This window comes from Panthera pardus, unplaced genomic scaffold (genome assembly GCF_024362965.1).
Source record: "Panthera pardus isolate Hobbes unplaced genomic scaffold, ASM2436296v1 HiC_scaffold_9, whole genome shotgun sequence".
NCBI classification, from domain to species: domain Eukaryota; kingdom Metazoa; phylum Chordata; class Mammalia; order Carnivora; family Felidae; genus Panthera; species Panthera pardus.
Window position 1 is genome coordinate 1533347 of NW_026527024.1, and position 24570 is coordinate 1557916.

Sequence of the window (24570 nt, forward strand, 5' to 3'; positions counted from 1 at the left end):
GGGGTCTGTTTGTGTTTGGGTTTTCTCCAAGCCATAGATCTTGATCATGGCAGAATCAGGCCCACACACTTTTCCACTGACTGATTTTCATATATTAAGGAAACATTTTTGCTGATTAAGAGAAAATAGTCCTTTTGTGCAGTGTTGGTATTCTCTAAGAGTGAGGGATTGATTGTTGCTGCTGGGACTGGGGCCCGCTTTTACCTCAGACCCCCCAGCTCATGGCACCCTGATAGTCTGCCTGTTTGCCTTAAGAGTTCAGGAGGCCTTAACCGCACTCCCAGGCCTTAAATTCCTGTGTGTCTCTTTAAAAGAAACAATTGTTAGTTTTTGTTTTGATGTTGTATATTTGTTTCCAAAAAGAGAATTCTTTAGAGTACTGAAATCTAAATTCTGAGAAAGCCCCAAGCTCTCTCTCATCAGGGAGACCTGGGGTCCGTCTGGGCCAGAAATGTGGTGGGAATGAGGAAGAACGTAGTCTAGATGATTTGCCCGCTCACACTGTGCCACAGAAGGGGAGACCTTTGGGTTTCTCAGAGGATGGGACAAGAACGCAGGCAGGGGCAAGGTGGAGGGGACATGCTGGATGCCTAGCACTGCACAACAGGTCGGTCAAACACCAGTTGAAACAGCTGAGACATGCATTGTGTGGTAGCTCCTGGAGTCCAAAGTCAAGATGCCAGCAGAGGCGTGTGCTCTCTGAAGCCTTGAGGGGAGGACCTTGCTTGCTTCTTCCTGGGCTCTGCTGGCAGCTGGCCATCTTGGTGCTCTTTGGCTGGCGATAAGCCACCACTCTCTTTCCTCACGCATTTCATTAGAAGCAGCAAGGAGACACCAGGCCACATCTTCCACATTGTTCTTGGAATTCTCCCCAGCTAAATATTCAAGTTCATCACTTACATGGTCTACTCTCCACCCAGCAGCCCACCTCAGTTTAGCCCGCCTCCCTGCCCCCTGCCATTTTATAGCAAGTGCCATCATCCCTCCAATGTCCAGCAGCGTGGTCCCCACCTCTCTCTGGGACCTCACCAGAAAGTGACCTTGATGTTCATCCTACCACCGACATCCTCTTAGGCCTTTCTTTTTATCATATACCTCAGAATTCCTCGAGCCTGCATGCATTACTCAATTTCGAAATGACTCCTACATTTTAGGTAATTACCAGAGCAGGACTCTACTTCTTGGCCTTAAAATCTATATTAATTCCCCCAGGAGCTGCTGTAACAAATGACCACAAACTGTTGCATCAATATTCCAAACAAATAACCACAATGGCACATTTTGAATCCGTTCACTCAGTCCTATGTCATTACTTCTCACTCTGCTGGATCTTGAGTCAGTCGTCTGATTTCCTGAGGTACATATGCTTCCAGACTGAGAGTCCCAGTAGTCCTGGCTTTGCTCACTGGCACAGTCTGAGCGTTGAGTCAGTGCTGCCTTCTTGCAAACCTGCTCTGAAAGTCTCTTTGAGGCAACAGTGGTTCAGAGCACGTCCTACAGTTTTTCCCCTGAAGCTCCAAGACTGTGACCCTCTGGTGAAGACACAAATTCTGAGTGGTCACTTTTGGTAGATCTTCGGAGAAGCCTTAGGAGGAAGCAGAGACCTGTTTGAGAACAGGACTGAATGGTTGTGGTTCATAACGGAATATAACATCGTGGAAGACAGTAAAAGGCTCTTTGGGGGGCATGGTCCTTATTTCATGAGGGTTTGGTCAATGTTTCCTTTGAGGGATTCAGCCCCAAGTGCACTGTCACACCTAACACCTATATCTCTTTTGTGACAAGGCTGCTATTAGCCTGCAAGAGGCAGCTCTTCTTGCACATCCGTGGAGCCAGAAGACAATTTCATTAAAGACATGTGAGTGCAGGGCTATAGATAATCCAGATCCCTTATCCTGGTATACAGGCTGTGGAGGTGCTGAGTCTTCCTTTTCATGCAGTGCCCTTGTGGGTGGAGTGAGTGGGGAGAAACCAGGAAACCTTGAGTGATATCCACTTAAAAGAGATTGTTACAAAGGAGAAGTGACTAGTTTTATTTGGCACCAAGAGAGAAGGCTCCAGAATCCCTAACCCCCAACATGATGGTATTTGGGGGTAACGTTAGTGGGTTTCCATGAGTTCATGAATCTGGGGTCCTCTCGATGGGATTAGTGCCCTTGAAGAAGAGATAGCAGAGAGTTGCTTCCTCGCTTCATCATGTATGGACACGGTGAGACAGTGCCATTTGCAAATCAGGAAGTGAGCCTTCCCCAGGGAAACAAGTTGGCTGGCACATTGGGCTTGGGTTGCCCAGACTCCAGAACTGTGAGAGATTAATTCCTGTTGTTCCTGCTCCCAGGCTGTGGAATTATGGCTGTCCACGCTGACTAAGACAGCATCTATGATGTGTAGATGAGCCTCAGGATGGTAATCTATGAGACTAGCATTGAGTGTTGAATTATTACTACTAACTAATACCTATTGATCACTATGGTTTGAGTACCACGTCATGTGTACAAATTTATCTGGTTTCACAATGACCGTCTGAAGTAAGTATTCCATTTTAAAGATTAGGGGAGTGAGTTGCAGAGAGGTTAACTCACCCAAATGTGGCAGGCTGAATGGTGGCCCCCGAAAGATGGCCACACTCTAATCCCCAGAGCCTGTGAATGTTACCTTATTCCATAAGCATCTTTGCAGGTGTGATTAAGTTAATGACTTTGAGATGGGGAGATTATTCCGGATTATCTGGGTGGGCCCCAGAGGTAATCAGAAAGGTCCTTCTAAGGAGAGGCATGTAGGCAATGTGATAAAGGCAGCAGAGATTGGTGTGATGTGGCCACAAGCCCAGGTCAGCTGGCAGCTTCTAGAAGATATAAGAGGCAAGGGATGGATTCTCTCCTGGAGCCTCCAGAAAGAACCAGCTCAGCAGGACCTTGATTTTATCTCCATAAGACTAATTCCATGCTCTTGTTCTCCATAACTGTAGAAGATGAAGTGTATATTGTTTTCAGCTACTAATGTTTTCGGAGTTTGTTATGGAGGCAATAGGAAACGGATCCACCAAGGTTACAAAGACGATATGTAGAAGAAACAGGACAATGGGGGAACGATTCTTTTAAACTACTGTTATTATTTCTGCACTATTTTAATAAGTTGAGCTTTGAGATTATCTAGATCTGAGCATCAGAAAACACCATAAGCCCCACAAGAAGACTCCTATAGAATTCAAAGAATGTCTCTTAATGACCCCACACCTTTTGAAAATTCATTATATCCACATTTCTGTGTGTGTGTGAAATGGAAAGAATCAAAGGAAAACAAAAAAAAGGAAGCTGTGGCTTTGTCCACATGTATCTCTCTGCTTCTATGTGGAAGGAGCAAGATCCTGGGTGGAAAGTTGTGTTTCCAGGGTTGCAGGAGGAGACAAGCGGTGGAGAGGCCTGTGGCTCACAGCATAGGTGCAAGTGGAAGGAAGCCCTCAATGTTCAGGAGCATGGCTAAGTGAACAATTCAGATATGGGGCTACACTGCTTCTATCCAGAATCTTCTAGAAGGAGATCACTCCTAACTTAGGGCTCAGGATGGGACTGATGGGGGCCACATGCTCCTTTTTGACCAATGATCACAAGGCTGTTACCATTTGAGACCCGCATCTGATTTCTTGTGGCATCCATGGATTCTGTGTCAACTAGTCTCCTGTTCCCTCTAGGGAACTTAACAGCATACCTGAGCATAATACCTGGAGAAGCAATTAGCTGACCATGGAAACATCCAAGGACAAGTTTCACTCAAGGAATATGTAGCTTGAAATGAAACTAGGAAATGGTAGAGATATTTTGAGCAGGAAATATGATTCTAGCTCTCCTCTAGACTTTTATGTATGCAGCCTCACAAGACCAAGTTCATGGGTATGTGACCTGTGCCGTTGCACAGGGCCTTGTACTTAGAAGGGTTTACTGTTCTGTTGATGTCATCTTGAAATTCTTAATTTTTTTTGTTTGTTTTTGACAAAGGGCCTGGCATATTCCTTTTGTGCCAGACTTTGCAAATTACATAGCTGGTCCCGGTCTGTGTCTTTATTGCAAGTTGGAAAACAGTTACCTGGGGCCCTCCAAGTCATTAGCACCAATAACTGGTCTAATGATATGGGCCAATAATATAGTATTAATACAATAATTTCCAAATCTAGCTGCTTCCCTCCATGGGTTGCCTCCCCATTGGCCACTACTTCCTGCCACATTTAGTTCTCTTAGTACCCACCTTCAAGTGTGAGCATCAAGTAATCCCATGTCTCAATGTAGTGAACAAAAATATATAATCAAAAACATTATAATTTTATGATGATGCAACAGACAACTGGAACAGCTGGTCAACCATGAGAGGTTTGACCATCTGCCTATCATCTCAAAGTTTCCAGAGCAGGTTGGAGTGGATGCACTGGCTAAATCTGGGAAAATCTACCTGTGCCTGGGTCTGGGGTAGAGGAACGTAGGAAGGTTGTAGGGGAAAGTTTGATCTCCTCCCTGGGTGCATCTTTTCTTGTCAGGTCATGTATATTTTGGGGCTTGAAAGAACCATATGAAGAAAACCAGAGAAGGTGTACGGTCATTGGAAGACTTTTTCCAGGCCACATCTTCCTTTTTTTCTCTTGGCTCCCAATGGTTTAGACTCTTGGCTTTGTACCTGAAGGCTGGTAAATTCTTAATGAGTAACTTGAGACCTTCATGAAAGACTATCATGAACACCCATATGATACAATCACTGGGAAGTATCTCAGGCTCTAAATTTGGACACATCTAACTATCTTCTTCCTAAAATCACCCCAGAGTCTCCCACGCCATGCAGGGAAGATGATCCAACACCATGCCTGGCTCTGTGTGCATGATTTGTGTCATGTAATAAGGGCCTTTGGGATCCACCAGTATAACCCCAAACAACCAACATAAGTTTGGAAAATTTGGTGTGAGAGCAGGCACATGGAGAAAAAGCTTACACCTTGGTAAAACTAAAGCACTCCTCCAATTATAGGGCAATATTTCTGTCTCTTTAAAGTCAAATAGTTCCTTCACTAGCTCCACCCAATCTGAGCTTCCTGCTTCAGAGGTTTAAAGGGTGCAAACACTTTTTCCTCCCAGTGAAAGCAAAAGCAGCAGCTCAAACAGATTCTTTGGAGAACAATGGGGAACTTATTAGCTCCTTCAAAAGAAGGTGAGCCTGGCCTGGGAGCAATGGAGGCGTGAGGGGCAGCAGGACATAGGGGTGTGCATGGGTGTGGGTTCTGGTCCTAGAAGGGGCTGGGTACTGTGCCAACAGCCCAGCAATGAGGATGCTACCACAGGGGTCTTGGTAGAAGGCAGGGTGGGACTGAGGAGATTGAGTGGCCCATGTCCACACCTCTCCTATTTATCAGGACAAACTTGCTGAACAGCATATCTTCCATCAGTTGCTGTCATGACAGAGTGAGTGCTGCCTGACACCCCATTCATTTCCCTTAGTGGGAAACTAGTGTCCTCAAGGCAGGTCTTTAGAGCTGGAAGGCAATTTAGAGACAAGTCTGGCCCAATCCCTCTCTTACCTGAAAGAAAATCTGAATCCCAGACGGTGTGCATGTGGTATTATCAAATTCCCCGGGATACCCAGGTCACAAATGGCACAGGAAGTCTAGAATTCAGCTGGCGGTGTCCTTTCCCACATTTAAGGAGAGAAATGGTGTGATCGACAGTGTAACAGAGGAGGTAAGGAAGGGGTGCCTTGGGGATAGAATGAGCTATTCTATAGAAAACAAATGTGTGTGAAGCCCTTTGGTTGCCTTCCCTAATTCCAGGGTTGCTACTAGTTCACGTTTCTGGAGAGAGAGTGAAATACCTCCCCTGGCCTCCCATGATCTATTTCTGATCCAATGTAAACAGAAATGTAGAATCAAGGACCTGAGAAGGAACCAGGAAGAGGCCAGAGCTTGCAAGGGTTATGCATGAGCATAGGGGTCAGACATACTTTATATTGGATCCCTCCTCTGCCCAAAGCCCATTAGCGCAGTGACCTTGGGCAACTTTCTCAGCATTTCTGAGCCACATCTATTTCCTCATTTAAAAAACTAGAGTGGGGGCGCCTATCTGACTCTGTGGGAAGAGCATGGGACTCTTGATATCAGGGTTGTGAGATCGAGCCCCACGCTGGGTGTAGAGATAAATTAACTAAATAATTAATACACTTCAAACATTAGAATACTAAAAATTACTAAATTACTAGAATACTAAAAATTTTATCATTTTATCAGTAAATATTTACATATGTATGTCTGGGAGATAAGGTCATTAAAATATACCATGATCAGACTTCAGAAAGCAACTAGAATTTTTAAACAATTACCAGGTGTATTCCAATCCCCAGATTGTCTCATAGATTTTAAAATTGAAATCAGGGGTGCCTGGGTGGCTCAGTCGGTTGTGTGTCTGACTTCGGCTCAGGTCATGATCTCACAGCTCGTGAGTTCGAGCCCCGCGTCGGTCTCTGTGCTGACAGCTCAGAGCCTGGAGCCTGCTTCTGCTTCTGGGTCTCCCTCTCTCTCTGCCCCTAACCCACTCGCATTCTGTCTCTGTCTCTCTTAAAAATAAATAAACATTAAAAAAAATTTTTTTTTAAAATAAAATTGAAATCAGCTCCAAATATGGTTTATAAATTGCAATTATTTTAAGTTTAATTTGATAAATAAGTTTTCACCTTTCTGTTTCTTTTTGTAAAATGTGTCTTTTAAAGAAACGGTTGATCTTTATCCAAGAGAATTGGACAGTGTACATTTTGCTCGTTAAATCCTCAAGATGTCATATGACATGTTCTTCTAGTTTCAGTGTTTGTATAAATTTAAATTTAAGGAGAGGCTTGATCAGATTAAGGCTTGCCTGGTTATTTGGGTGGCAATATTTCATAGGTGCAGTTGTAAACGTCCATGAGAAGGCACCTTATATATTCTTCTGTCTCTTTCTGTAATGTAGCAGACAGTAATGATAGCCTAGACTAACTTTGTTTCATTAACGGTCGCAAATTATAATATTATAATTCTATCATTCTTTCTTCATTGATTGGATGGCATAATCCTTTAAAAATAAAGTTCCCCTGAATCATACTTTCATTTCCATAAGGTGTAGTTAATAAGACAAAAGGAATGCTTGATTCTTTTTTGTCCATGTTCAGACTGATGACATCATTTCCTAGCATACCCCAAAGAGAACACTTCACTTCTTTTGCGATGTTGGTATTGTTATGAATTCATGAACTTCAACATATTTGATGAATTTTAATCCATTGAAATTATTATTCTCATTGGTACTCAAATTACCCCATCTCTGTCTGTCCAGTCAGCCTCTTCAAGTTGGCTCTGTAGTCCTTTCGGTAAGATCCAAACATTTTTTTTGAAAGTGATCTCTGCACCCAATGTGGGGCTAGAACTCATGAACGTGGGATCAAGAGATGCATGCTGTATTGACAGAGCTAGCCAGGCGTCCCACGGTCTGAGTAGTTTCTGGTAGAATCCTCGCTTTCTAGTATGAGTAGATAGTCTAGGATCCAAGTGTACATTTCATGGCCCACATCTGGAATCGGTACCTTCTCCTAAGAGTCCTAAAGTTTTTGGTGGGAAATGGCATTTGAAGGGCACAGTATGGGTGCTAAGGGTGTTCATTGCCACTGGGTTTGTCCTTGGGCTTCAAAACTACACATGTGCACAAAAAGCTAAGTATAGGACAGGATTCCTGAAAGCAATTTAAGATTTTCTTGACGTTTTTTCCCCCTATTTGGCCTTACACTATATCCCATTAGGACATTAGCCAATGAAGCAACTGCATTTTCAAGTTTCTTGGACCAATTCTTTGTGTGGTTTGTCTATTACACCAATTACTATGTATTTAATTTGCTTTTGATTTTTACTAGTTATCTTAAAATATAGTTTTTGTTTATAATTATGAAGCTATTTACAGATGTTCCTCACTTTCCACAAGCAGAACGTTCCTATGAAATCTTTTATGAAACAAAATGACATAAAGGATAGAAGCCATTACTATCAAAGTACATGGAAAAAGGGTGCGCATTCCCAGATCTCCCCCAAATAACCTCCCTTATGTGTTTCTGATACTTTTAGACACAACTTGTTAACAGATGCACAAATTCAATTGAGAGAAAGCCCACATACTCATCTGGCTCACAGCTCTGGTGGCTGGATGGTGAACCCCTGTGTGAGGTTCCCGGGGAAGGTGATTGGCAGCTGGCGTGGACAACGGCCCACTCGGCCTCTCTATTAGCTCAACTGGCTGTAAAACAAATGCGGAACGCTGTATTCGTGTTCAGCTTTTTTTTGTACAAATGAAAAATCCTCTTTGAATTTATGTCAGCCAGCAACAGCAGGTACACATGTAGGTCTTTCATAAAGGAAAAGAGCTGTAATTCGAACTCTCAAAAAGAAGGAAGTACATGCTTTCAAGACAAATCTATGAAATCGAAGTATATTCAAAACAGTTTCCAGCTTCTACCTTGTCCCCGCCTTATTCCTCCCATCCCTCTGTCAGTAACTTCTTTGGTGACGGTTCAGATGATCTGCCATTGCTTTTTCATGTGCATGAAATATATGTTGCACTTTGTACCTACAGTTCATGTTCCTCCCCACTAGAGAAATGACAGTAAAGTAAATATTATTTTCTTCACTTTGCCTTTTTTTTTTTTTTTTTTTTTTTGCTTAGTGAAATATCCTGGAGATCTCTCCATCCTGGCATAGAGAGGTATTTCTTATTCCTTTCTACAGTTGGATAGTACATCACTGTGTGTATATACCTTAGTTTATTCAACCAGACTCCTACTGGTGGGTATTTGGTGGATTTTTTGTCTTTAATTATTACAAATAGTGACACAGAGAATAAACATATGCCAATGTTTTCCTGTGTTTTTGTCAGTGTAGCTCTGGGACACGAGGAAGGGGAATTTCTTCCTCTACCCTTCAATGTCTTCCAGCTGCACTAAGAATTACATTCACTTGAGGCAGATTAACAAGAGAAAAAAAAAGCAGTGTGCACAAATGCTCAGTAATGAAACTAAGACCAAGAGAATTGACCAAGGCAGGAAGTTTTTATACTTTTTAGGCAAAGAGACGATGGATCTGTGAGGGATTGACAAAACAAGGAAAACTTAACTTTGGGAGCATCTGTTAGGGAGGAATTCTAAGGGGACTTTAGGCTGGGGTAGTAAATTAGTAGAAAGTAGTGGGCTGTTTATACAGTCTTCTTGGCTCTAAATCTCCCATCCCTGGTCATAAGGGTGTCTCTTTACCTCCTGGGACAGGAAGGGCACCTTTTACACGGGAGATTTGTTTCCTGCTTGCAGGGGGACAGAAGAGGGTCTTAGTAATCTTCCCATACAGGCTGTATCTTAAGTTACTTTTATTTAAAATAGTCAGTATGCCGGGGCCCCTGGGTGTCTCAGTCGGTTGAGCGTCCGTCTTCGCTCAGGTCATGATCTCACAGTTCGTGGGTTCCAGACCCGTGTCAGGCTCTGTGTTAACTGATTTTTGGAGCCTGGGGCCTGCTTCAGATTCAGTATCTTCTTCTCTCTCTGCCCCTCCCCCGCTCACGCTTTGTCTCACTCTGTTTCTCCAAAATAAATAAATGTAAAATTAAAAAAAAAAAAAAGAAATAGTCTGTATGCCAACATTGCACGTTTAGAGGTGATATGCCCTTTACCACTACAGGCATAAATCCTAAAATTGGGACTCACAATCCAAGAATAAATGTATATGTAATTTGTATGATATTGCTAATTTCTCCTCTGTAGGTTTTAGACTGTTTTTCAATTTCATTAGCCATGGAGAAGAGAACCTGTATCCTCTCAACCTTTACTGACTGATTATAGCAGCAAATTTTTGGATTTTTGCCAAATCCGTAAGTGGAGAAATAGTATCTCAGTGTAATTTTAATTTACTATATTTAGTTATTTTCTTTTCCTATGTTGAATTTATTTTTCTCTACTTTAAGGGAGTGTTCATATATTTTTATAGTTGAGGAGCATTGGCATTTCTTTTTTTTCTTTGAACTGTCTATTCCTATGTCTTGCTCCATTTTCTATCGAGCTATTGGAATTTGCCTCTCTGCTTTTAGGTATTCTTTGTGTAAGGGGAGAATTAACCCTCTTTGATATAATCTGACATTCGTATTTAATTGTCTGTGATGTTCGTTGTCTCCCCTTGTCTTTTAGGTCTTTATGTAGTCAGATGTATGAATCCTTTTCCTTACAATCTTTCAAATCTTAGAAAGAGTTGCCCCGCCCCTAGGTTACAAAGGATTTGTCTGAGTTTCTTCTAGTATTTATGTGGATTGATTTTTAGTGTTTATATTTCTAATGTATTTGGCAAGTGAATGGCGTGAAGACGTGGGTGCAGTTTTGTCTTTTTCTGTGTGGTTTTGTAGTTATCCCAATGCTGGTTATTAGTCCATCTTTCTCCCCATTGCTGTGAGAGGCTGCTTTACTGAAGATAAATGTAACGTAATACATTTAACTGGATACTCATGAATATAGTAGACCAATTAGGACTATTTCTGAATTGTCTGTTTTTGTTTTCTGTTCTGTCTCTGTTCACACACATGTCATACTGCCTTAATTATAGGGGTAAAATATTTTACTATCTGGTAGAGATGGCCCTCCCTCATCGTTCTTCTCTTTTTTGACTCTACAGGCTAATTTTCTTTCTTCATTCATCCAAATGAACTTAATAGTCAACTATTTTAGCTGCAGAGAAAAAATGGTGACAAATTTGTTAAAATTTATATTTCTATAAAATCACATTAAAGAAGTATCTGTTAAAACAGCATTGAATTTGGGGAAATGTCTGTTCTGCATCAAAGTATTTTTCTTCTTAACTCTACTAAAGGGGATGTATTGTAACAATCCATTTTCTCACCATTTTCTCATATTGAACCACCCTAGTATTTCTGAAAGAAATCACACTTAATTATGGGGTATTACTTTTTAGTGTCTGACAATTTATTTGGGATTTTTGCAATAGTATTCGCAAATGAGACATGTCTGTAGCTTTATTTATTGGTGAAATCTTTGTTAGCCTTTGGGATCAATATCATACTTGTGGCATAGAAAGAACAGGAAAGATTTCCTTTTGTTTTAAGTCATCAGGAATAGTTTAAGAAAGGTTAAGTGAGATCCCCATGAAACCATCTGGATCTGGTACTCTTTTGTAGGGGAACTCTTTAACTACTTTGTTGTTTCTTCCATGGTGAGTGAATTGTTTCATATTTTTGTCTTTATGGGACCAACATGGATAGTACACTACTGCAGGTTTTCATGGAGAAACACAAAGGAGATAAGAGGAATGTGATGGTTTCCACTTACCTTCGTTGACTCTTTTTCTTCTCCTTCCCTTTTTTGACATGGCAGACCCTCAGGACAACAGTCTGAGGATTGTTTTGGTGGGGAAAACTGGAAGTGGGAAGAGTGCAACGGCAAACACCATCCTGGGGAGTAGAGTCTTTGAGTCTAAAGTTGCTCCCAGTGCTGTCACTCCCAAGTGTCAAAAAGCATCCAAGGAATGGAAGGGGAGAAAACTTCTTGTTGTTGACACCCCAGGGCTCTTTGACACCAAGGAGACCCTGAATACCACGTGCAGGGAAATCAGCCGGTGTGTCCTCTACTCCTGCCCTGGGCCCCACGCCATCGTCTTGGTCATCCCTCTGGGCCGCTACACAGATGAAGAGCAGAAGACCGTGGCATTGATCAAGTATGTCTTTGGGAAGCCAGCCTTGAGGCACATGATCATGTTGTTCACTGGCAAAGATAACTTGGAGGGGCAGAGTCTGAGTGACTTCTTAGCAGATGCAGATGTGAAGCTAAAAAACATCATCAGAGAGTGTGGGAACCGCTGCTGTGCCTTCAACAACAGAGCCTCAGAGGCCAAGAAGGAAGCTCAAGTGCAGGAGCTGGTGGAGCTGATAGAGGAGATGGTGAAGAGAAACAGAGGGGCTTACTTTACTGATGCCATTTACGAGGACACAGAGAAGAGGCTGAGGCAACGGGAAGAAGACCTGAAGAAGATCTACACCGATCAATTAAATAATGAAATTCAACTAGTAGAAAAGGAATATGCTGATAAATCACAGGAAGAACGGGAGGAAAAAATAAAATGGCTAAAGAGGATTTATGATGAACAATTAAAAAACATCAGGGAAGAAGCTGAGAAGGGCATATTTGAACATGTTTTAGATGTGATTATGAGGGTGCTTTCAAAAATATGGCATATGTTTTGGTAGTAAAGAACATTTCATTTTTTCTTTTGAATTTATGATGATTTGCGATAGTGGTAGATTGTAGTTTCCATAGATAGCTGTGACAGTAGCTTCTACTTATTCCTCCTATAACCTGACCCTGTTACTCCTACCACTGACTTGCGGGGCCTGTGTCCTCTACCTTGGAACTGGGCAGATCTGGGACCATTTCAATTAATAGCAGATGGTTGAAGCAACACCTTGTGACTCTAAGGTTACATGTGGGCAATGCTTCCTTGCCCTGTTGGGGTTCTTGCCCTTGGAACTTGACTGTCATGTTGTGAGAAAGCCCAGGCTGTCTCTTGAGAGGCCCCCATGCAGAGGGCCTGAAGTCACTGGCCCACTTCCCAGCTCACCTTTCATTTGTGACTCACACCAACTTGCCCGCCACGCAAATGAGGCAACACAGAAGCGTGCCCTCTGGCTGCCCCGCCATCTCAGGCGAAGTTGCAGAAAGCAAAGATGATCCATTCCCACTGAGTCCTGCCCAAATGGCAGCTTTATGAGAACAAATAAATGATGGTTTTTGTTTTTAACCACTGAGCTTCAGAATGGTTTGTTATGCAGCGAGAACTAACCAGAACGAAGCGTCTTTCCAGCTCTCAGTCCCCACCGCCTCCCCTTGCCACCTGTCCCTCTTCACACAAAGTTGGCATAATCAGGCAATGGCATATAGAGTTCAAAGACTCAGGAAAATTCAAATCAGAAATCCTGCACATGTTAAGCATCTGAACCACTGGTCACATGCGTCGTTGCACCGCATGGCCACAAGTACTATGTTAGGGAGGTATCGGGTTTCTCTGGAAAGATTGTTCTGTGGTTCATGGAGATCTGAAAGTCACAGGATTCTCTTACTGTGTTTCTCTCTTTTCTTTTTTTAGGGACCATCCTAACTTAAAATGTCTCCACTTGTATCTGAAAAATCCCATCTGGGCCACATAGTCTTCATTTGCCTCTGCAGAATCACACTTCACCCAGCTCTTTGCCCCCTGAGGCTGATCTAGTTCCACTACATCGGTGGGATCTCTTGCTCTCTGACTTCTGCCTGGCTGGCCAATGGGAAGTCCAAGTCAGAGGCCCTGTGGAAGTAGAAAAGCAAGGCTGGGGTGTCCATTCTCCCACCTCTATCTCTGCAGGGCCATCTCTGACTAACTGCAACCCTACGCCAAAGCTCACAGCTCCTCCCTTGGTGGCCTTTCTACCCAACTCTTCTTCTGCATTCCAGTCTTTCTTCACCCCTTCAGGTGGGACTCAATTTTCTTATCGATACTATCAATGTCACTGTGGTTTCCAAATTCCCTGTGTCCACAGTGTGTAAGAGGCCCCTTCTCTAAACTTTCTCCAAGTACCTAATGAGAGCAAACTATCTTTTTCCCTTGAGAACCTGATTGATAAATCTTATGGTACCCAGTTCTCTTTCAGAGCATCTTTATTGTTGTTGATGGTTTTACATTCCCTCTAGTGCTTGTTTTCTGACACCAGAAAAATCTCTCCTTACCCTTCCATGCTGTGACATTTGCAGTAAGTAGATGAAAGGTTCTGTCTTGCTAAAATAATAGAGAAATTTCAAAGTTAGATGGGTGACTGTCAGTCACTCACAAGGATTGCAGCCATCCCAAATCCAAATTATTAGAATTTTTATTTGTCCTTTGTTTTGTCTGTGAACATGACTGAGAGTATTTACCGTATCAGTGACTTTTCAGGAGACAGATTAGAGATTAACTCTGGAAAACTTAAGAATCTAAATACCCGCTCATTCTAAGATTCATCACCAGTACTCAGAACGCAGTAAAAGCAACACGGAAGAAAAATCCTCTCCTGAGAAAACATGTGTCAAAGACAAAGTGAGACCAAAGTACTCTTTGCCATCATGCAGTTCTTATGTTCAAAAGTACTTCCTTGTAAGTGACTCATCTGTGTGATGGTATCTCTAGAGAGGTAAGTATTCATGCTCTCCTGACTTTTTTCATTTCAGAACCGTTTAAAAGATACTTTCCACGAGAGATATGCAGAAGCATTCTTAATACAATTAACCTGTGTGAGGGCCGTTTTAATGTGCAGCTTATGTGAGCTAATTTCTTTTTTCCCAACCTTAGGTTCTATTTTGGAAGGCAACACATACCCAGAGAAAAATGAGTAAATCAGATAAATCATTATCTCTTCACTTGACAATTGAAATATTGCTCACTCACTTCTTAACATATTTTATGTCCCAGTTTTCCCTGAAGATGGTTCTATTTCAGTGCTGAAGACTGTGGTATTTCCAGCGTTTAATGTGTGCATGATCCCTGTTGTTGAAATATGTGATAGTCATGACCCATGATGGGGCATTTAAACAAGGATTTATAGAAGAAGACCTGAGGAAGGATGTAGGTGTGAAGTCTTCTGTGAAGGATGTGTAGGATGTGTCCATGTGGGTGATGGGTAGGATGATCATGCTTCTGTTCAGAAACAGGAAAGTTCAGGGTGACAGGTAAGATTTTCAGGGGAAGGGTAGAGTCAGGAGCAACAACGTTCAGTTAGGTTTGTGACAAGTTGAATATCAGATGTCAAAGGTAGGGTCCAATATAAATGACCTGCATTAACTTGAAATCTGGGTCCGAAGGTTATGTGAAAGGCTTGGGGTAAATGTGGCAGGATGTTAACATAAATATCTCCAATTTCAGCTGAATCTTTCTAATTGCCAATACCCCACAGTCAAAAGCTCTATGCCAGAAGATCCACATAGGATGCCCAAAGGAAGAAGCGGGAACCAGTTTTGTGAGATTTATTCCTTCAACTAATTTGATAGATATTTGAAGGGGTCAAGAGGAAAGGACTTTTTCTTTTTAGGTTTTATTTAAGTAATCTCTACACCCAACATGGGGCTCCACCTCATGACCCTGAGATCAAGTGTCTCATGGTCTTCCAAATGATCCAGCCAGGCATCCCAGGAGGAATGACTTTTAAAAGAGAACGCTTCAATTATAGGGACAATGACAAATTTGAATTGGTCAATTCTTGGGGCTCATCTGTAGAGCAATCATCCCCCCAGTGCAGAAGGTGACCCAGGTGTAACCGTGTGACTATATAAGGGAAGCCCCACAGGGACTCCTCTCTGCGTGCCATGTCCAGCGAGATGGAGGTTTTCTTTTCCCGAAAGCTAGTGAGGTGGCCTCAGGACTTTGATGCTGCCAGACGGATGTGGGTGGTGTATGTTAAGAGACTTGATGTGTGTCTTTTGGAGTTTGGCTTTGCTCCCTGCTGGTTCCATGGGATACATGAAGGTTATTGCTGTGTTCTGTGGAGGGAGCAGGGTACACACGGTGGTGGCTGTCTTGGAAGCAGTCAAAACTTTCACTAAGGAGCAGGGAGGGGGGGCAAAAGTATAGGTTCCTCATATCAAATGTGGGCCATACAGTAGGGAGGCAGCCAAAGCCAGTTTGAAGGGGACTTGCCCAGGGGCCCAGCAGGGATCCCAACAGCTTCTGTGTGGACCAGAGGTCTGGAAGTCCAGGCACCAGGAACAGACATGGAAGCAATCGGCGGGAGGGGAGAGAGTGGCCGTCTGTTGGACTTGTGATTGCAGATTCCCAGGGAAGACTCTCTAAAGACTCATTAAAGGTCTCCTGGGCGGGGGAAGAGGCACTAAGTATGCTGCCACCATCCCCCACCCCCACCAAGGCCAGACTACACCTGACTGGTCTTCAGTGTTCCTGCCTCTTCTCCCCCAGCCCATGAGCAATCAGAGCCAAGGCAAGGACAGGAGGAGAAGGGCAGGTTGGGGAGAGCTCTAAGCAGCCCTGTCTACACTGCAGGTTCTTCTCCGGGAGCAGGCATATGCCAGGGATTGTAGAAAATGTACCCTTCAGTGAAACTGAATAATTTTTAAAAGTGTTTATTTATTTTTGAGAGAAAGAGAGGGAGACAGAGTATGAGTGGAGGAGCGGCAGAGAGAGAGGGAGAGACAGAATCTGAAGCAGATATGTATTTTGCTGATTAATTTTCATTCTTTCTCTTTCCTAATACACACTGAAAGCTAAATTGTAATTTTTCATAGGCTTTGAAATGCAGTAATTTAATTACACTTCATTCCAAATATTGATCAATTTCTGTTTTTGTCTCTTTTTACCCATCAGTTATTTAAAACTGTGTTCTCCAATTGCTAAACTTATGACATTTTATTTACTTTTCTTTTAATTACATTGTGGTCAGAAAATGTTGTCTATGTTATTTCAAAAATTTTAGAGCATTTCTTCATGGACAAACATAAGAACAACGTTAATAAATTTTTCCTATGTACTTGAAAACAAGTGGCTCAGAAATTTCATGAAATAGTCTACATATGCTCATTAGGTCTAACTTATCAATCATGTGTACTTTTTGATTTTTTTGTATCTGCCTGTTCTAGCAACGAGAGGTGTGTGTTAAAATCTGTCACCATACATGGAGATTTGTCTGTTTCCTCTTGTGATTTGATTATTCCCTTTATACATGTGATGCCTCCCTTTGTGGTGCATATCAATGTAAAACTGTGTTTTGTCTTGATGAGTGGGACTACTTACACCTGATGAACAGGGCAGGTGTTTCGAGACCGTGGTGTGCATTCAACTCATCTTCTCTACTCTCCCCACTCTTTACCCTCCCTCTCTGATTTTCCTTCTTTTACAAGGGAACATCTCATATCTTTTGTAATTTACAAATTTGTTTTTTGTTCATGTTCTGCTCCTTCAAGGACCACTAAACGATTCAGAAAGGCAAGGATCCTTACCAGCTCTAATTGCTGATGTATTCAGTTGCCCAGAACAGTGCCTGGCACATGATAAGCTCTCGAGAATTATTGAATGAAAAGTCTATGTAGTTTGATATTCTGTTCTTATTTATTTAGAATGTGCTTGTAGGTTTACCTACACTTTTGCTTTCAAGTTTTCCCTCACGTAACGTTTTTGACTTGGATTTCTTCTTCAGTCCCCTCCAAAACTCTTTATTTTTTTTTAACTGAAAACATTGGTGCATTTATCATAGTTAAAACTTGTGACTTATGGGGATGCATATTTAAAGTTTTAGTCTTTGCTTTTACTTGTCCAACCTGTTCCATATTTCTTTTTCTTCCCCTTCCTCTGTGTGGTTTAACTTGAATGATTTGGATTTTTTTTTTCACATTTTGTGTTTTTCTCTCCTAGTTTGGAAATTATGTATGCTTTTCCTGTAATCACCCAATGATTACAACATACATTCTTAACTGTTCAAAATCTCAAGAAATCTGTTTTAATCTTCTTCATATACAACAAATTAGAACATTTTAATTCCATTCCCACCCTCAACCCCAATCTATATATCGTTATTGTTGAATATTTAATTTTCTCATTCTCCCCGATTAAACCTTAGGAAGCATTAGTATTATTTTACACAGTTTGCATTTGTTTAAACTTCCTTTTTTTTTTCACCTGTGATTTACTATCTGGATTACTTTCCTCTTGCCTCAGATACATTCTTTACAAATTCCTGTAATAAGATTGTGCTATTGTCAAGGAATGCCAGTCTGTGTTGCCTGAAATGGGTGTATGTATTTTGCCCTTAGTTTTGACAGCAATTTTCTCTGAGACTAGGATTTCAGGTTGATTGTCATTTTCTCTCAGCACACTGAAAACCTACCTCCACTGTTTCCTGGCTTCCTCTGTTGAGCACCTGGCTGGCTAAGTTGATATAGTGCTTGAGTCTTACTCTCAGGGTCATGGGTTTGAGACCCATGTTGATGGGTGTAGAGCTTACTTAAAAAAAAAGAGGGGCACCAGGGTGGTTCAATTAGTTAAGCATTCAGCTCTTGGTCTGGGCTCAGGTCATGATCTCAAGTTCTTGGGATCAAGTTTCACAGTGGGCTTTTCACTGACAATTCAGAGCCTGCTTGGGGTTCTCTCTCCCCCTGCTCCCTCCTGCTCACTCTCTATCTCTCAAACTAAGGCAAAAGAGCATGATATAAGATTTAGAGAATTTGGTGACTCATTAAAAATGAACAACATCCGAATAATAAGGGTCCCAGAAAATGAAGACAGAGAACACAGAGAAGAAGGTTTATGTGAGGAAATCATACCAGAACACTTTCCTACCCTGAGGAAAGACAGACATCAAAACCCAGGAAGCACAGAGAACTCCCATCAGATTCAAGGAACACCAACTATCAACAAGTCATTTCATATTCAAATTCACAAAATAAACAGACAAGGAAAGAATTGTGAAAGCAGCAAAGGAAAAAAGCCCTTAACCTACAAGTGCAACCAGATCAGGTTCTCAGCAGACCTATCCACAGAAATTGGCAGGACAGAAAGGAGTGGCGGGATATATTCAAAGTGCTGAACTGAAAAAGTAAGCAGCCCAAAGCTCTTTATTCAGCAAGGTTGTTTGTTCAAAATAGAAAGGGAGATAAAGTGTTTCCCAGACACAGGAAAACTATAGACGTTTGTGACCAGTAACCAGCCTGGAACGAAATTGTGTGGGGGACTCTCTCAGGGGAGAAAAGGTGAACCAAAGCAAAAAAGACAAAAGCAACAAAGACCAGAGAACACCACCAGAAACTCAAACTCTAAAGGCAACACAATGGCAATAAATTCATATCTTTCAGAACTCACTCTAAATGTCAATGGACTAAATGCTCTAGTCAAAAGACACAGGGTAACAGAATGAATAAGAAAACAAGTTCCATCTTTAGGCTGTTTCCAAAAGACCTATTTTATTATTTTTATTTTTATTTTTTCTCTCTTGTTTTTAATATATGAAATTTATTGTCAAGTTGGTTTCCATACAACACCCAGGGCTCATCCCAAAAGATGCCCTCTTCAATACCCATCACCGAGCCTCCCCTCCCTCCCCTCCCCCATCAACCCTCAGTTTGTTCTTAGTTTTCAAGAGTCTCTTATGCTTTGGCTCTCTCCCACTCTAACCTCTTTTTTTTTCCTTCCCCTCCCCCATGGGTTTCTGTTAAGTTTCTCAGGATCCACATAAGAGTGAAAACATATGGTATCTGTCTTTCTCTGTATGGCTTATTTCACTTAGCATCACACTCTCCAGTTCCATCCACGTTGCTACACAGGGCCATATTTCATTCTTTCTCATTGGTGTGCACATTTTCTTAAGCACCAATTCTCTGATACAGATTTGTGAGAAAGGACAATGAGATAGGGAGATTTTAATTCTATTTTTCATTCCTCTTGAGTTAATAGTTGCTTTTGTAGGAAAAATGCTTTGAGCGGGCTTATGGAAATGAGTCCCTTAGACTTTAAGTCAATTGCTTCCTGTGGAGCAGTGTGGAGTATGCGGGGAACAGCCTACCCAGCAAAATTAAACATAGACGCTGCACAGCTACCTCATTTTCACCCTCATGGTGAATTCCCTTGACAATCTCCCAACCAAATTTCCATACAATTCTTCATGCTTCTTCATTCCTCCATGAACTGAGGAAAAGACAATATATCTCTTGCTTTCTGAACCTGGAGAGGTGGAATCTGGGACACATGTCTCATTGGTTTATTCTTTCTTCCTCTCTGTTTTCTTTCCCCTAGAAGAAGACAGAGTGTTCTCAACTTCAATTATCTGGACATCTACTATATAAAATTCTATTGTGCAGCAAGGGAGCCCTGGGCTTTGTCATGCAAGTCAGACAAGTGATAGACTATAGGCAATCCCTTGTAAAGAAACACCAACCCTGGATTACAAGGCTGTCATGTTTTCACAAATCCTTTTTTTCTTTTTTAAGTCTAGAAGCTGTTTCTTCAGGTTTTTCTCTATACTATGTGAAGCATTAGCATGTATCAGAGCCATCGGGAAGTCTTGTTAAAGTACAAAGCCTGATTCAATAGGCTCGGGGTGGAGCTTGAGAATCTGCATTCCCTACAGGTTGTGTTGTTCACAGGTGTTGCCCATGCTGCTCTTCTGGAACCATACCTTCAGAGTGACCACCCAGTCGCAAATAATCTCACATTTGAAAGGGACAAAGTCATTTCAATCATATTCAAGGCATTTCCCTCGTTCCAAATGTTACCAGCTAGATTCAGAATACCGAAGACTCCTCCTCCCCATGATTCTCAAGTATACATTGAAAGAACTAAATCATAAAGGCAAAATACCAGATTTCTATCCAAAGTCTAGGACTCCCTAGTAAAGAGGGAGTGGAGACCAGAGCAGGGGCCAAAACCCAAAGTTGGAAAACTTTATTCTTCTCCCTGAATGGAACAGAGCTATTCTCACACCCTCGGGCCATCTGACAACCAGATTTACTGTCCAAGAAGGTGACTCAGCTGGGACCTGCCAGAAAGAATTTCTTTGGTGTGTATACAGAATGGAATAAGGGACCAAAAGTGTGGGTCACGTCTGGCCCCAGTAAGCTAAGACGGAGAAAGTACCATCTGTTTCATGTTTTTAAAAAGTAAAACATAATAGGAAAAAGTGGTCTACTGAACTATCCTAAAATTCTCACATTCGGAAACACATTAATCACTGTCTTTCATGAGGAGATCATTTATGAAGGGCTTGCAGCAGAGTTTCTGCTTCCCTGGGGTGAAGGTGGAGGGATCAGCACTTTCTCCTCTGAGCCAGAGAGAGGTGAGTCACCTCTTGTATCCTTCTCTGTGAATTTCAAAAAAAAATGCTAATGAGGTGCCTGGGTGGCTCCAGTTGGTCAAGCATCTGACGATTGGTTTCCTTTACCTGAGGTCATGATCTCATGGTTTCCTGAGTTGGAACCCTGAGTAGGGGTCCATGCTGACAGTGGAAGGCCTGCTTGGGATTCTGTCTCTCCTTCCCTCTCTGCCCCTCCCCCTTTGTGCTATCTCAGGCTCTGTCAAAATAATAAACTTTAGGAAAAAAAGGGAGGTGGGATTATACCAGGTGCACCTGACCTAATCAAAAAATATTGAAAAGCAAGAGATTCTCCCACTGGAGAGAATATCCATGTTGAATATCCATATGGAGAACTGCCTATCAAGAGGGGCAGCCAGGATGACACTCTGAGAGGAGGAACTCAGTCCTACAACCACAAGTAACTCAATGCTGTCATGCAACCCAGAGAGGTCTCTCACCAGATCCTGGCTGAAATCACATCTCCATCTTGGACCTCCAACCTCTAGAACCATGGGGAAAATTCTTCTGCTATTTATAAGTGGCCCAGTCTGTGCTTTTTTAATTTTATTTTTTATTTTTTTAATATGAAATTTATTGTCAAATTGGTTTCCATACGACACCAGGTGCTCATCCCAACACGTGCCCTCCTCAATGCCCATCATCCCTCGCGTCCCTCCCACCCCACATCAACCCTCAGTTTATTGTCAGTTTTTAAGAATCTCTATTGGTTTGGCTCCCTCCCTCTCTAACGTTTGTTTTTTCCTTCCCCTCCCCCATGGTCATCTGCTAAGTTTCTCAGGATCCACATAAGAGTGTAACCATATGGTAACTGTCTTTCTCTGTATGACTTATTTCACTTAGCATAACACTCTCCAGTTCCATGCGCGTTGCTACAAAAGGCCATATTTCATTCTTTCTCATTGCCAAGTAGTGTTCCATTGGGTATATAAGCCACAATTTCTTTATCCATTCATCAGCTGATGGACATTTAGGCTCTTTCCATAATTTGGCTATTGTTAAGAGTGCTGCTATAAACATTGCGGTACAAGTGCCACTATTCATCAGCACTCTTGTACCCCTTGGGTAAATTCCTAGCAGTGCTATTGCTGGGTCATAGGGTAGTTCTATTTTTAATTTTTTGAGGAACCTCCACAGATTTCCGGAGCAGCTACACCAGTTTGCGTTCCCACCAACAGTGCAAGGGGGTTCCCGTTTCTCCACATCCTCTCCAGCATCTATAGCCTCCTGATTTGTTCTTTTAGCCACTCTGACTGGCGTGAGGTGGTATCTCAGTGTGATTTTGATCTGTATTTCCCTGATGAGGAGTGATTTTGAGCATCTTTTCATGTGCTTGTTGGCCATCTGGATGTCTTCTTTAGAGAAGTGTCTGTTCATGTTTCCTGCCCATTTCTTCACTGGATTATTTGTTTTTCAGGTGTGGAGTTTGGTGAGTTCTTTATAGATTTTGGATACTAGCCCTTTGTCTCATATGTCATTTGCAAACATCATTTCCCATTCTGTTGGTTGCCTTTTAGTTTTGTTGATTGTTTCCTTTGCAGTGCAGAACCTTTTTATCTTCATGAGGCCCCAAAAGTTCATTTTTGCTTTTAATTCCCTTGCCTTTGGAGTGTGTCACGTAAGAATTGCTGCAGCTGAGGTTAGAGAGGTTTTTTCCTGCTTTCTCCTCTAGGGTTTTGATGGTTTCCTGTCTCACATTCAGGTCCTTTATCCATTTTGAGTTTATTTTTGTGAATGGTGTATGAAAGTGGTCTTGTTTCATTCTTCTGCATGTTGCTGTCCAGTTCTCCCAGCATCATTAGTTAAAGAGACTTTTTTTCCATTGGATATTTTTCTTGCTTTGGCAAAGATTAGTTGGCCATACTTTTGTGGGTCCAATTCTGGAGTCTCTATTCTATTCCATTGGCCCATGTGTCTATTTTTGTGTCAACACCATGCTGTCTTGATGATTACAGCTTTGTAGTAGAGACTAAAGTCTGGGATTGTGATGCCTCCCGCTTTGGTCTTCTTCTTCAATATTACTTTGGCTATTCAGGGTCTTTTGTGGTTCCATACAAATTTTAGGATCGCTTGTTCTAGCTTCAAGAAGAATGCTGGTGCAATTTTTATTGGGATTGCATTGAATGAGTAGATAGCTTTGGGTAGTATTGACATTTTAACAATATTTATTCTTCCAATCCATGAGCACGTAATGTTTTTCAATTTCTTTGTATCTTCTTCAATTTCCTTCATAAGCTTTCTATAGTTTTCAGCATCCACATCTTTTACATCTTTGGTTAGGTTTATTCCTAGGTATTTTATGCTTCTTGGTGCAATTGTGAATGGGATCAATTTCTTTATTTGTCTTTCTGTTGCTCCATTATTGGTGTGTAAGACGCAACTGATTTCTGTACATTCATTTTGTATCCTGCGACTTTACTGAATTCATGTATCAGTTCTAGCAGATTTTTGGTGGAATCTATCGGGTTTTCCATGTATAATACCATGTCATCTGCAAAAAGTGAAAGCTTGACTTCATCTTTGCCAATTTTGATGCCTTTCATATCTTTTGTTGTCTGCTGATGCTAGAACTTCCAACACTATGTTAAACACAGCGGTGAGTGTGGACATCCCTGATCTCCTGATCTCCATGATCCTGATCTCATCCCTCAGAAATACAAGCAATTCTCAGGGAATACTATGAAAAATTATATGCCAACAAATTGGACAACCTGGAAGAAATGGACAAATTCCTAAGCACTACACACTTCCAAAACTCAAACCTGGAAGAAATAAAGAGTTTGATCAGTTATCAAAAATCTCCCAACAAATAAGAGTCCTGTACCACATGGTTTCCCTGGGGAATTCTACCAGACATTTAAAGCAGAGATAATACCTATCCTTCTCAAGCTGTTCCAAAAATAGAAGGGAAGGAAAACTTACAGACTCATCCTATGAAGCCAACATTACTTTGATTCCTAAACCAGACAGATACCCAGCAAAAAAAAAGAGAACTACAGGCCAATATCCCTGATGAATATGGATGCAAAAATTCTCAGTAGGATACTAGCAAATCAAAATCAACAGCATATAAAAAGAATTATTCACCATGATCAAGTGGGATTCATTCCTGGGCTACAGGGCTGGTGCAACATATGCAAATCAATCAGTGTGACACATTACATTAATAAAAGAAAAGAAAAGGACTATGTGATCCTGTCAATCAATGCAGAAAACCATTTCACAAAATTCAGCATCCTTTCTTATAAAAAAAACCCTGGAGAAAGTTGGGATAGAATAAACATACTTAAACACCATAAAGGCCATTTATGAAAAGCCCACAGCTAATATCATCCTCAATGGGGAAAAACTGAGAGCTTTCCCGTTTTTTTTTTTTAATAGCAACTCAAGCGAACTAAGGCAGTGTCTACGTTTTGATAAATGCTCACACACACACACAAATGTTTGTTTCCCTTTGCCATGAATCCACTTTCTATATAAAACACTACCAGTCAATGCACTATTTTTTCAAGAAGGAAAAATACATCCAAACTACTAAAATGAATTAAGGACATTTGAAAGTTCACCACATTTATTTGAATAGTGTACATATAATCAAAAGTGACATTTGAATGCTAAAAGTGAACTTGAGCCTTTGCAAAGTCGATACAGTGTCCAAGGCGTCCTG

The 24570-nt window shown here is 41.6% G+C and overlaps 2 protein-coding genes across 2 annotated transcripts in view; one reads left to right on the forward strand and one right to left on the reverse strand.

Moving 5' to 3' along the window:
- The window catches only part of LOC109252330 (uncharacterized), a 41324-nt gene that overhangs the window by 11895 nt on the left and 4859 nt on the right, over window positions 1-24570 (reverse strand). The gene's annotated exons all lie outside the window — the stretch shown is intronic.
- On the forward strand, window positions 5132-12829 carry LOC109261373 (GTPase IMAP family member 7-like). The gene is made up of 2 exons (XM_019439928.2): window positions 5132-5190; window positions 11410-12829. The coding sequence occupies exons 1-2, from the start codon at window positions 5160-5162 to the stop codon at window positions 12276-12278; spliced, it is 900 nt and encodes a 299-aa protein (XP_019295473.2). The 5' UTR covers window positions 5132-5159; the 3' UTR covers window positions 12279-12829.